At 33.1% G+C, this 13,674-nt stretch overlaps 1 protein-coding gene across 2 annotated transcripts in view; it reads left to right on the plus strand.

The window, feature by feature from the left end:
* CDH9 (cadherin 9) overlaps positions 1–12,843 on the plus strand; it is a 139,227-nt gene extending 126,384 nt beyond the window's left edge. The window contains 7 exon segments of one of the 2 annotated variants that reach the window (NM_001105253.1): positions 4,606–4,742; positions 5,207–5,328; positions 6,967–7,084; positions 7,175–7,426; positions 7,501–7,505; positions 7,860–7,892; positions 11,926–12,384. In NM_001105253.1, coding sequence (NP_001098723.1) covers positions 4,606–4,742; positions 5,207–5,328; positions 6,967–7,084; positions 7,175–7,426; positions 7,501–7,505; positions 7,860–7,892; positions 11,926–12,384 — 1,126 coding nt within the window. 2 annotated transcript variants of the gene reach the window in all.
* The last annotated feature ends 831 nt before the right edge of the window (positions 12,844–13,674 follow it).

Raw genomic sequence — 13,674 nt, forward strand, 5'->3', positions numbered from 1 at the left:
CAGAAAGTAAAATAATAATTTCAAAATTACATCACTGGTATTTCCAAAATGTTATGAATTATTTGTTCAAGCAGTATAGCCACATTCTCAAGGAAGGTTTCAATTTGTAGCTGGAAGACACATTTCTGGAAAGCAGTAGCTGAAAAAATGATTAGCAAACTCACAGTCTAAGTATATTGACTTAACGGAAGATGTACCTGGTATACAGAAAAGGGAAAGGAATGCTATCCCTGACATACTTCTGCATGTTTCTGATTTGTTGATTTGTTCTGGTATCTGTAATTTAACTGACATTTTTGTAGTAGGTGAAAATACAAGGATCTTCTATGTGTTTGCTTCTTTTTAAGAATTTTTTTTTTTACGTTGGAGTATAGCTGATTAACAATGTTGTATTAGTTTCAGGTGTACAGAAGAGTGGTGATGTGCTCAGTCACTCAATCCTGTCTGACTCTTTGTAACCCGAAGGGCTGTCACCTGCCAGACTGTTCTGTCCATGGGGATTCTTCAGGCAAGGATACTGGAGTGGTTTGCTGTGCCCTCCTCTAGGAGATCTTCCCAACCCAGGGGGCAAACCCAGGTCTCCAGCATTGCAAGAGAATTCTTTATAGTCTGAGCCACCAGGGAAGCACATTTTCTCCTACCTATAAATATATCGATTCTTTTTCATATTTTCCCATTTAGGTCATTACAGAATATAAACAGAATTACCTGTGGCAACAATAGGTCTTTATTGGTTATCTATTTTATTTATTTTTAAACTTTTTATTTTATGTTGGGATATAGCTGATTAATAATGTTATGGTAGGTTCAGGTGAACAGCAAAGGGACTCAGCCATGCATATACATGTATGTGTTTGATCCTTAATTGTAGAACTTGAAAAACAAACAAACAACAACAACAACAACAACAACAAAGAAAACAAGCTAGAACTAGAACTAGGTCTTAGGTTCCACAGTCTCAGCTTTCTTGTGACCTTTTGACCTTGCTATTTTTGCTGCTTATATGATTGGCTCCTGTTTCTGCATAAGATATTCATTCAAAAAATCATGCCAATGACTTTCTAAACTTATTATTAAAAATTCAATATAAGGAGATCAATAAAAATTTGTTTTATTAAACCATCTGCTGAGGCATAGAGACAGTTTTGTCTCGCGCTGTTTATCAGCCTCCTTTTGGTCGTTTGTTGTAATCTGGTGTATTTATTATTAATAGGTAAACCAGAACATCATATTCTGTGTTCAAAATAGAACATTGGTTGCTAAATAAATGAAAATGATCTCTGGGTTTTGAAAAATGGCAAGATAAAATTTGCAGGGGGGCAAACTTATAAATACATATCCAGAAGTTTGCAGTGTTAATATTAAAGTGAACTATTTATAAATCATCAAAGTGATTTTTCTTTATGAATTCTTAACTTGAAGATGGTACCTTTCAAGGTTGAACCTAAGAGTGGGGCAGCCAGAAACACAGACTTATTTTGATGCCACAGAAGTGCCAAGTCAAAGCTAGATTTATGTAATGTAAGAATTATTAATTATTCCACAATCACAGAAACTCTCACACAAATCTCAAGGGCAAGTAACAATGGGAACGAAGAAATTTTTATTTTCCTCTTGATCTCTCATATAAATGATAGGAAGAAATCAGAGATCTATTCAGCAATAAGCAGATTATGGTTAGCTACTGAACTTTCCAATGATGGGAATAAAAATATAAAAGTGAATATTATGAACTGAGTTTCATTCAACATATAGATTTGATGGGTTGTGCTCTTTTATTTACTTTATTTGTGTTTCTTTTAGGATTGTTTGTATTGATAAGTAAAATTTGGTCCAAGTATTTTAGGAAAAACATTTTATTTTTAATATTCCAGTAACTCTCAGGCTACATTAAGGGCTGAATTTTAGGAAAATTGAAACCTAGAGATAGAAAACACTCTATCTTGCTTCATTTTAACAGTACTTAAGCAATAAAAGACCTTCCCTGATGGCTCAACAGTAAAGAATCTGCCTGTAAAGCAGGAGACTCCATTTAGATCCCTGGCTCTGGAAGATGCCCTGGAGGAGGAAATGGCAACTGACTCCAGTATTTTTCCCTGGGAAATCCCATGGATGGAAAAGCCTGGTGGGCTACAGACCATGATGTCACAAGAGTTCAACCTGACTTAGCAACTAAACCACAGCCACCACCAAACAATAAAAATTAAAAAGAAAACATTTCGTATGACTTTTAGTCTTGATTTTAATACACTGATGTTTATTTTAAAAAAAAGAACTATCTCAGATCCTTTGCTGACAATGAATTCTTAGTTATAACCCAACATAACTTTTGTCTCTAAGGAATATAAATATATATAATATATACACACACATACATGTATACATACACAACTATGTAGAAAATTATAATCATAATTATTGGAAAAATGTCCTCAGTCGCTTCAGTTCAGTTCAGTTCAGTTGCTCAGTCTGTCCAGTCATGTTCAACTCTGCGATACACACACATACTGCAGCCCACCAAGCTCCTCTGTCCATGGAATTTTCAAGCAATAATATTTGCATAGGTTGCCATTTCCTACTCCATTTGCAAAAATAATGGGATACTACCATTTCCATATAGCTCTACTGTCCATTGCACAACATGTCCAAAGGATAGCAAGGAGGTGACTGACCTGGTTTCATATCTGGGAAATGAAGTACAGAAAGAAATCTGAGAACAAGTATACAAAGCTTTTAGTTATTCTATCTTAAGATGAAATCCAATATATATACATTAATAGGTATATGTCCCCATGCCCAAATACTCACTTTGAAATGTATTTGTGATTTGAAATAATAAATTTATAAAACTTAGCATAAAATAAATGACATAAACACCATCACATACTATATAGTTAAAATTATTTTTGAAATCTGAATTTATTAATGGATCCCTTAAGTTAAGCATATTTCTTATAAAAGTCGACTGTTATGTATATTTTATTATAATAATCCAAACATAAAAACATAGCCTTTACATAAATCCATTTTCATCCAATATGTCAAAAATTACCAATGTTTTACAGTGTTAGAAACCTAAATATCTATTACTAATTTTTGTCAAAGTGCCCAATAATAGATATATTATAGAATCATAATGGGAGTTGTTAATTCCCAAATTCACCAGATTAAAAAGGAGTTCATTTTGCTAAGTGTCTTTAATAGAAACCTAAAAAAATCAGGATGCCACTTGATGCTGATTTGTCTGTTAGTTCTTTGCTGTTGTTCTTCTTTTAGCTGTCCTTATTCTAACCAGTTTATCCCATGGTCTATAACCTTGTTATACAAAACCTTGTCAATGGACTTACAACCTGCATTCACCTAAGCTTGTTAGAATTGCAGAATAACTGTTCACACTCTAGATTTACTGAATCAGAATCTGTTCTACAAAGATTTCCATTAACATGTGAGATGCATTTAGGTTCTTACATGGTTCAATTAAACATTCAACAGCAGAAATTTAAAATATGCAAAAATGATAACTAGTACAGTCTAACATGGCTTGATGTAACTAAAGGATTTTCATGTAAGCTAGAATTTTACTTTTCTGCCTTCTTCTTCAACTTTTAAGGGTTCATAGGATTAATTTGTAGCTCAGACAGCAAAGAATCTGCCTGCAATGAGGGAGACCAGAGTTCAATCCCTGGGTCAGGAAGATCCTCTGGAGAAGGGAATGACAATAAACTTCAGTATACTTGCCTGAATAATTCCATGGACAGAGAAGCTTGGTAGGCTACAATCCATGGGGTTGCAAAGAGTCAGAATGAGTGACTAACACACACAAATAATCAAGTTTAATCTCCCATCTCAATGTCTTTAACCTTAATCACACCTGAAAAGTTACTTTTACCATGTAAAGTAAATTATGTACAGCTTCCAGGGATTAGGAGATAGACATCCATTAGAGGAGGGTGGGCATTGTTTTGCCAGTCACCAAATAATACAAAGTTTAGACTGACATCTTACATACATACCTGATGAGAGAGAGTCATGTAATTCTGTGGTCCTTTGTCATTTCAGTTTTTATTTGAAGTAAGTTAAAGGGAGAGAGTGGAGGAGGACATTTGATTCAGCTGAAATAATCCTTGAAGAGATCCATTCAAGACCCATGTATTTTACAACAGCCTCTGCATATCCACTTATAAGGACTCTGTGGACACACATTTTCATGTGTTATTTGCAACTTAATTTCAATTTATCCAATGGAATTGATTCTATCAAATTTAATATGGCTGTTTAATATGTCTCAAGTACTGTAATAGGTCTATGATAGGATAAATAAATCAAATGGCTATTAAAAACTCACTTAAAAGCTGCCACAAGGACTCACAAATGTCAATAATGACTCTGAAGTACACATAATCATAGAATAGTACTAATGAAATCAGTCAAATGTATCAAATTGTCTAAATGAAAATTGCACTAAATAAAAATTCAAGAAAATCATCAGTATTTCACTTGTCTCCTTTATCAGACCATTATGTGAATTGCCTCTAACTTTATGAAATGGTAGATGAGCTGTAATCTTAAAACAGTGCCTGGAATGATGAGTCTCTTTCCTGCTAGGTACTCTGTTGATCGGCATACTGACATGGACCGGATTTTCAGTATTCACTCAGAAAATGGCTCTATTTTCACTTTGAAGCCTCTAGACAGGGAATCTACTCCTTGGCATAATATAACCGTCACAGCTACAGAAATAAGTAAGTTGGAAATACATCCATCTGAACACATTATTTTTCACCAAAGTCTTAAAATAATAGCATTAAATAAACTTTTTCCTGAGTGGGATGATTTTATTATTAGAACTGAGAGAAATTACTTAGAGTGTGTTGGATTTTTAAGTTATTTTAAGGATTACCAAATATTCATTCATTTTAAACTTGGTTTTCTTTTACATCTTACTGTAGAATAAAACATGATCTAATCATAAAATAATCAGTCTAAGAAAAGAGTATCTTACCAATAATATTCACTCTCAATTATATTCTCCTCATTCTATCATGCTTTTCATCAGACCCTTGTAAGAAAGCTGAGATATACATCAGCAATCCAATCAAAAAATGAATACCCTAGAAATGATGTGTTGCTAAGTTACAAATGGGGCAAACAATACCACTGCTACTCTGTAAATGAGACTAAAATCTTACACATGTTCTCACTGCAGATAACTCAAAACAAAGTAGCCACATTCCTGTCTTCATCAGAATTCTAGATATAAATGACCATGCTCCAGAATTTGCCATGTACTATGAAACATATGTTTGTGAAAACGCAAAATCTGGACAGGTAAGTTATTATAAACTTAAAAAAACCTTTTCCTCTTCACCAAGGCAAATGACATTGCATTAATTTACTTGGGCTTTGTTTTTTCCGTGAAAACTATTGTCAATTTATCTTTATCTCCCATACAAAACAACTCACAATAATCTTAAAAATATGAATTTTTAAATATTTTATATAATCTATGATATAATAGGAAAATTAGAATATATGCTTTAATTTATATACCAGGTACATAATAGATATCACATATATAAAAAGTTCCTACCTGGATTCATAATTATACTGGTAGTGATATATAATCATGAATGGGATGAAAATATATTATTAAATAAAACATGAAGTAAGAAAATAAAATTGACCTTTGTTAATATAAAGGAAATCATACTAATTTCTTGTTGATTATATTTGGCACTTTCAGTTGCTCAATCAGGTCATTTTGGTTTGAAATTTGTTATATTTTGTCTGTTTTTTCAGCTTTAATATTAGTGAGATAAAAAAGATTGTACAAGAGTTACAAGGTCATCTTATAAAGCAATATTTGAGACATCACTAAAGTAATTTTAGGAAAATGCTGAATATGTTCACTTTTTACACTAATATAGTGTTTTATCACTGAGCCTCCTGGTATGGACTTAGAGAATACACAATAACCACAATGAAGGATGCATTAAACTACTGCAAAGCTCTGCTAATTCTTCATCACAGAATTTTGGACTGTGATACCTGGAAGTGGTGAAACTATTTGTTTTTGTAGAAGAGGATTTGAAAGTAATGGTAATTAAATGACTGTGATTACAAATCACACAGATGGCAGACCCAGGACTGGAAAACAGGCACCCCGATGTGTGGCTTTGTATTTTATCCATGATAAAATGCTCACTTAGCATTTCACTGCCCAACCTGTCATTTGCTGTTCCATCTTCCCATGGTGGCACACCTCTGACCTACAGGGAGCACAGCTGAGAGGTGCTATAATTTCTCAAATTCAACAGTGTATTACAAAACTTTAGAAAGCTTTATTCATATATTCTTCTAAATTTTTCAGCTACCATTAAAAAGAAGAGCAAACATTTTGAATAAATTATGCAATCTTATTGTAATTATGGCACCCCAAAGCTTTAAAATCTTCTGCTTTCTGGTATTATATGGCATATTGCTCATTTTTCCAAAACTATATTTATAGTTTCCTTAATCTCTAGGAGTGGTTGTAATAATCACTTAAAAAAAATCTATCTGTTATGTTCTTGGCTTTTGAAACAATCATTGTCTAATGGAGGCAAGATGTTGGTAACCAATTGATAATAAAATGGACTGGTAGTATATATTAACAAGTCAAAAGGCAAAAGATATAAACTTGATCTAATTTTGGATTTCTTTTTTTGGATACAATAGTGGCCAGGAAGCAGACAATGATTCATAGAGGTGCTCTGCAAACTGAGACTTGATTGACATTTTTTATTCCTCATTAAATAAGTTGCATTAGACAGAGCTATAAAAAATGCTGGAAATTTTTCTCAAAATGGAATTTTTTTTGGTTTAGTTTCAGTGATATATTTAAAGCCCAAACGTTGATTTTAAATGTCTTCTAATAACAAGAGTTGCTTTTTGTGCTCTATTTAATTGATTTTTCTTCGGTTTTAGTTGATTCAGACTGTCAGTGTCATGGACAAAGATGATCCTCCCCGAGGCCACAAATTCTTTTTTGAACCAGTGCCAGAATTCCCCCTCAATCCAAACTTCACCATTGTAGACAATAAAGGTACAGAGCATTGTTAAAGACAAATATTATGAAACATTAAGAGGCAAAATTTAAAAGACTGATCTGACTTTTTTTTTTTTTTTTTAACAGATAATACAGCAGGAATCATGACTCGAAAAGATGGGTACAGCCGCAACAAAATGAGCACATATTTGCTGCCAATTTTAATTTTTGACAATGATTATCCAATTCAAAGCAGCACTGGCACACTCACCATTCGTGTGTGTGCTTGTGATAATCAAGGAAACATGCAGTCCTGCAATGCCGAAGCCTTGGTCCTCTCTGCTGGGCTGAGCACTGGGGCTCTCATTGCTATCCTTCTCTGTGTCATCATACTGCTTGGTAAGTGTGCCCCAGAGTGATGTGCCCCTGAGATATACTCATTCATTCAAGGAATTTTCTTCTTCCTTATCCAGTGATCGTGGACTGAAAAACACTCTTCTTTATAGCTAAAGAGGGAAAATCTAAGCTTGTTATTAAAATAGTTCTTCCAATTAAAAAAAATGACTTTTTGATGAAGGATAGGTCTAGCTTACAAGAGACCAAAAAACAAGGATATAATAACGTGATATATACAGATATTTTAGAGTACATTTTATATATGTATAGAGTTTAGTGTGAACTAATATGGTCACATTTCAAAGGGTATTTCATTTAATAATTGATTAAATTTTTATGTCAACTCTATAAGATACTTTCATTCTTGTACAGAAGGTTAGATAACTTACACAAAGTCACTCATTCAGAAAGTGTTCTAACTATCATTCAAACCCAGGTTATTCTGTTAAAATTCACCTTTCTAACCATTGTCCTCAAAACAAAAGACTATTTTACAAATAATATTCTTAATATTACCACGTATTTCACATATGGAATTAACCAGCACATTTAAGTTGTCACAATAATATAGACATTTTTTCATAAAATTTGTTATATGTACTTTCAATCCACCAAAGAAAATTTTTAAGTTCATTTTTTAAAATATTACTATGACATTGTGGCCATACCAAGTTCAGCAATATTTTCTAAATAAAGTCATGCTTCCAATTGCAAATGCTTTATCTGAGTAGGCCCTAACAGGACAACAATTTAATTCAATTAAATGGTTGTTCCACTGTAAAACATTCCCCCCAAACTTGTTTCCATCAAATACTCATCCAAAATGAATCCTTAGGGCTGGAGTGCTAGCCAAATTTATGTTCCAATGCTCATATGTGTTGGCTCCTTTTCACTGCAAATCCCTTCAACCTATCTGGATGAAATCCCTTTGGCCAGATATTCTTGCAGGACGTCAGCGGGGAACTGATTCAAATAAGGGGAAAACATTTGTCCCAGTTATGATGGTCCAACTATTTAGAAAAGCAATTTATCAGAGTGATTTTGAACATACACACTACTACCATCGACAGCAGCAGTCTGCATGTCCACGTGCTGTTAGAAATTTCAACTCCTCTGTAAAATATTTTTGTATCCCTATGGAGATTAAATTTTGGCTTACCCTTTCAGCTAAGTGCTACTGATATCATGCTGTTTTATTTGCTAAAATAGTTCTACTTCTCTAGTTTAGAACAAGATGGAAATATGTATATTTTGAGGTTTTTTTTTTAATTTCAATATTAATATAATACATACACACAAAAAGACATGCATATGAGAGAATAATATTCATCTGCCAAAGTAAGTTTAGATATCATAACACTATTCAACTAAATCTCTATGCAGAAATTCTAGAAGGCTCTTTTATTCAGAAAAGTTTGCCATCTTTCTGACCTGGGCAATATGGAGGGCACACATTTCTTACATTTTACCTTGCAATTATTATCTAAACATGGAATTATTTTCTATTATTTTTAGTCAGAATGTGTTCTAGTTCATAAGGTTTTATTATAAAGTTTCTTAAGCACTCTTACCATTATTTCAAGCCTTTATACTAATGGCTGCGCATAGTTGCTATATTTCTATAGTTAGGAGAGTCGGCTCTGCAAGGTGGTGATATAACAAGGGCCATGATAGTTTAGGCCTATCCTTTCACAGTTTGAAGAAATGTAGTTCTTCGTTTATACCCATGACACAAAGCAGGGGTTAAAACCTAGGGCAGGATTTCTTAACCCCTTTGGTTCCTTGAACACCTTTGGTAGTGAAAATGAAACTTATGGACCATTTTAGAATAATAATTTAAACTTATTAAATAAAACATGTAATACAAAATTAACAATTTTGTATTGTTAATTAAATTAACAAATTAATTAAAAATTAAAATTAAACAAAAAACGTAAAGCAAAATGTGCCTATATATGCTTTGTTTTAGTGCAAGTCTAATGATCATTTGTGATATGTCCTAACATAAAGAATCTATGATTTCTACTAGTTTGATAGTCACTGTACTTACCATCACTACAATTTATGCTGATATTTATGACGGGAAGTGCTACATTCAGTTTACAAATTAGTAAAAATAATGATGCATTTTTTTTTTCTATTCCTTATCCTAGCTTCTCTGAATTGCATTCACATACCCCAGATTAATAACCTCAGTTGGGAAAAGAAGCAGGTAATTTTGACCTGGCAAAGGAGAAAATACTCAGAGCAGATTCTAAAGGCCATTTGTAAAAATGCATAAACATTACCTAAGAAACCCTTAAAGCAATTTGACGATACAGTTGTTGTGCTACACATATAGAGAATTTATAAATTAGTTTGGGCTCCCCAGGTTGTGCTAGTGGTAGAGAACTCATCTGCCAATCCAGGAGATGTAAGAGATATGGGTTCAATCCCCAGGTCAGGAAGATCCCCTGGAGGAGGGCAGGGCAACCCACTCCCATATTCTTGCCTGGAGAATCCCAGACAGAGGACCTTGGTAGGCTTCAGTCTATAGGGTTGAAAAGAGTTGGCTACGACGGAGTGACTGAGTACACACATGTAAATTAATTCATTCAATATTAAACTTGGAAAGAACCTTCTTTTTCTAATTCATAGCTCAATAGATTGGTGGATTTCAGACCTATATTGGATTTAATTAACATGCTCATCCTTTAATAGGAGAGAGTAAAGATATGTCTCGTTTTTAATGGATAGTTTTTTATGTATCCAGCATGATTCTGAATATGGCTCAACACCAAAAGCCTGCTTGGTGCAGGTTAGTAAAGATATTTCTAATGATTTTTTTATATTCTTTCTACCAATTAGTAGAAGCTGAGGAAAGTGCATTGGTCAATAGAACAATAGCATTGGACAGGCCTTAAGGGTGAATTACAGGGGTATCAGGGCCATGGTGAAGTGCAGTCTCAATGAAAATCAGTTTCTATAATCTCAAAACAAAGATTGAAAAAATGAAAGAATTTGAGCCAACACTTTTCTTATTTTTCAGTGAAACATCAGTAATACCAAAAAACACTTTTTACTTTCCTAAAGTAAGAGAAAATTTTCTTTTATTTCTCCCCAACAATGTATAAGTATGCTTTGGGAAATTTTTCTTTATATAATTTTAACTTTTCTTATATATAAAATTATGGACTTGATCCATTTTCAATGGAAAACATACTTTGTTGGAAATCAAATAGTCTTTCTTACATTTTTAAATGTAATTTTTAGTTTATAAATGTATTTATCTTGCAAATGTTTGTTGTCAAATATATGCAGAATAGTTTAAATTTCACTAGTATAAAAGAAATAAGAAGGCGTATCATATGTGGAGAGGGTTCATAGTGTATGCAGAGGGGCCACAATTTACATATCAGCCTCGAAGCTTGAATACAACTGTATAAGTCAAGAAAGTCCTTAGAAACAAGATAATTTCTGTAAGATGAATAGAAGGTAAGGATGAGTTTAAGTTTGAATTTAATATTGTAGCATATAGAATTATATTTCAGATTTTAAGCAGGCTTTCAAAACCAGGTCAATAACGGGAATGGATGAAACCATGATATATGTGTGTGTATGCTATGCTAAGTCACTTCAGTCGTGTCCGACTCTGTGCGACCCCATAGACGGTCATCCACCAGGCTCCTCTGTCCGTGGGATTCTCCAGGCAAGAACACTGGAGTGGGTTACCATTTCCTTCTCCAATGCATGAAAGTGAAAAGAGAAAATGAAGTCGCTCAGTCATGTCCGACCGTCAGCGACCCCATGGACTGCAGCCTTCCAGGCTCCTCTGTCCATGGGATTTTGCAGGCAAGAGTAATGGGAGTGGGGTGCCATTTACATATCTATAATGTGTGTATACATATGTATATACAATACACATGACACATACTTACCTGTGTCATATTTACATGTATATACATACACATGACACATATATGCATATAAAGCATTTATGTATATATATGCATACATTTGAATGTTTTGCATATATCCCCTTGAGTCATTAAGAAAACATAAAATTAATGCTCAATTTCTCCTGTAATAATAATGATTGTAGTTTTAAAATTTTAATATTTTGAGACAAATGTGCATTGAGGAAAAGTCAGATATTATATACTCATTTGGCTAAATGCATTAGCCATAATTAAAGTTTTTCAATGCTTGAGCCCTATAGAAGACTGAGTCTCAAAAGCAAGTAAAATGCACTGTATTATCTGCTTTTTTTGTTTTGTTTTGTTTTATCAATATAGTACATCCAGTTTTTGGCCTAAATCATGCTGTATTTGTACAGGGTAGTTAGTCTTTATATCCAAATGAACTTAACACCTCTTTCACCACATCAAGGTCACAAACATAGGAGCATGCTCTATTTAAGCCTGAATTATGGAAACTCACAATTTTCTCTCTCTTTGTTATATTTGTTTTTTGTTGTTGTTTTTTTGTTAATAGTTTTAGTTGTGCTTTTTGCTGCATTGAAGAGGCAAAGAAAAAAGGAACCTCTGATAATTTCTAAAGACGATGTCCGGGACAACATCGTGACCTATAACGATGAAGGCGGTGGGGAAGAAGATACCCAAGCTTTTGACATCGGCACTTTAAGGAATCCAGAAGCAAGAGAAGATAGTAAACTTAGAAGGGATGTAATGCCTGAAACAATTTTTCAGATAAGGAGGACTGTACCTCTGTGGGAAAATATTGACGTACAAGATTTTATCCATCGAAGACTAAAAGAAAATGACTCAGATCCAAGTGCACCTCCTTATGATTCACTGGCAACTTACGCCTATGAAGGGAATGATTCCATAGCGGATTCCCTCAGTTCTCTGGAATCTCTTACAGCAGATTGCAACCAAGATTATGATTACCTCAGCGACTGGGGGCCTCGTTTTAAAAAACTTGCTGATATGTATGGGGGTGACGACAGTGACCGAGATTGATTATGGCATGACTTCATGGATGTCGGTGGAAGTACTCTCTTTGCTACTAGGTGGAGTGGCCTGCATTCTCTTCCTTGGAGGAAATGTTTAAAAAGTTAAAATTACAAACAATACGTAGGTGTTGTCTTAGTAAGAGTTTGCTTAATCAGTAAGTTTCTGTGAATGAATACGAATGACATAGATTTTAAAAAGTAATAATAACCAGTTCACCCTCTATGCCTAACAATCTCTGAAGAAAAGTATATCACATCAATAATCAATAAAATATACATAAAAGGCTTTTTGTGCCTTTTCTTAGATATAAGAACTTTATAAATAATGTTTTCTTAACTGACTTGCAGTCACCTTTACTATTAAATGAAACATTGTGCAACTGCTTTGTAAATTAATATAAAAAAACATATCCCTAAAGAAATAGGAATGACTATTACTGCCATATTTATTTAGTTGAAGAATGTCTTTGTGTTAATTCATTCATATTTTTATAAATGTATATTTATATTTTTGTATTTTTATGAAATAAAATAGTCTTTATAAAAATAAATTTCATTTTATTTGATTCCTATTAGTATGTCTGATATTGCTTTTAACATTTTTTAAACATCTTTAAAAATAAAACATGATTTACTCAGGGAAAAAGCAGCTAAATTGTTGCATGTAATTTAGAACTAGAATATCATGGGACTATAAAAAACTTTGGTACAAATTGTGATTTTTCTGCTTCCAGCTCTCAAATATGGACAAGTGTTTATCTAGCCACTGATGTCTACCCATTGATTAGGATGTGAGACATTTGGAATATAAAATATTATAAATATATCTGTGAATAATTAACTAAATTTTTGTACATTTTTTTCCTATGGGATCAACCAGTGAATTTTATCTGAGAGTAAAGTATGTGTCAGTAATGTGTTGATCCTAAAAAAATCTAAACCTTCCTTCAACAATAGTATATTTCTCAGAATGAGAAATTATAGTTCTGACTTTCCTTTTTATGATTAGATAATTCACGGAATATATTAATTATATGGGTAATATTTAAAATGTGTATTAATAAATTATTGGAGTTTTTTGGCTGATAATTTTGTTGTGGAGGTTGGAAGCCATTGTACTTGAGGAAATCTTAAAATAAGTGACATATAGATTGGAGATAAGAAAACTTAAGTAATGTAAAATTTTGCTAATAATTGGGATTGTCCAGAAAACAGAATATGGACACCCTAAGGCATGGGAAATAGAGAGGGAAATTTGTGTGTTATAATCATTTGTAAATTTTGAAAGACTGCAACT

This window comes from Bos taurus, chromosome 20, assembly GCF_002263795.3.
Source record: "Bos taurus isolate L1 Dominette 01449 registration number 42190680 breed Hereford chromosome 20, ARS-UCD2.0, whole genome shotgun sequence".
In the NCBI taxonomy this organism is placed as follows: Eukaryota; Metazoa; Chordata; class Mammalia; order Artiodactyla; family Bovidae; genus Bos; species Bos taurus.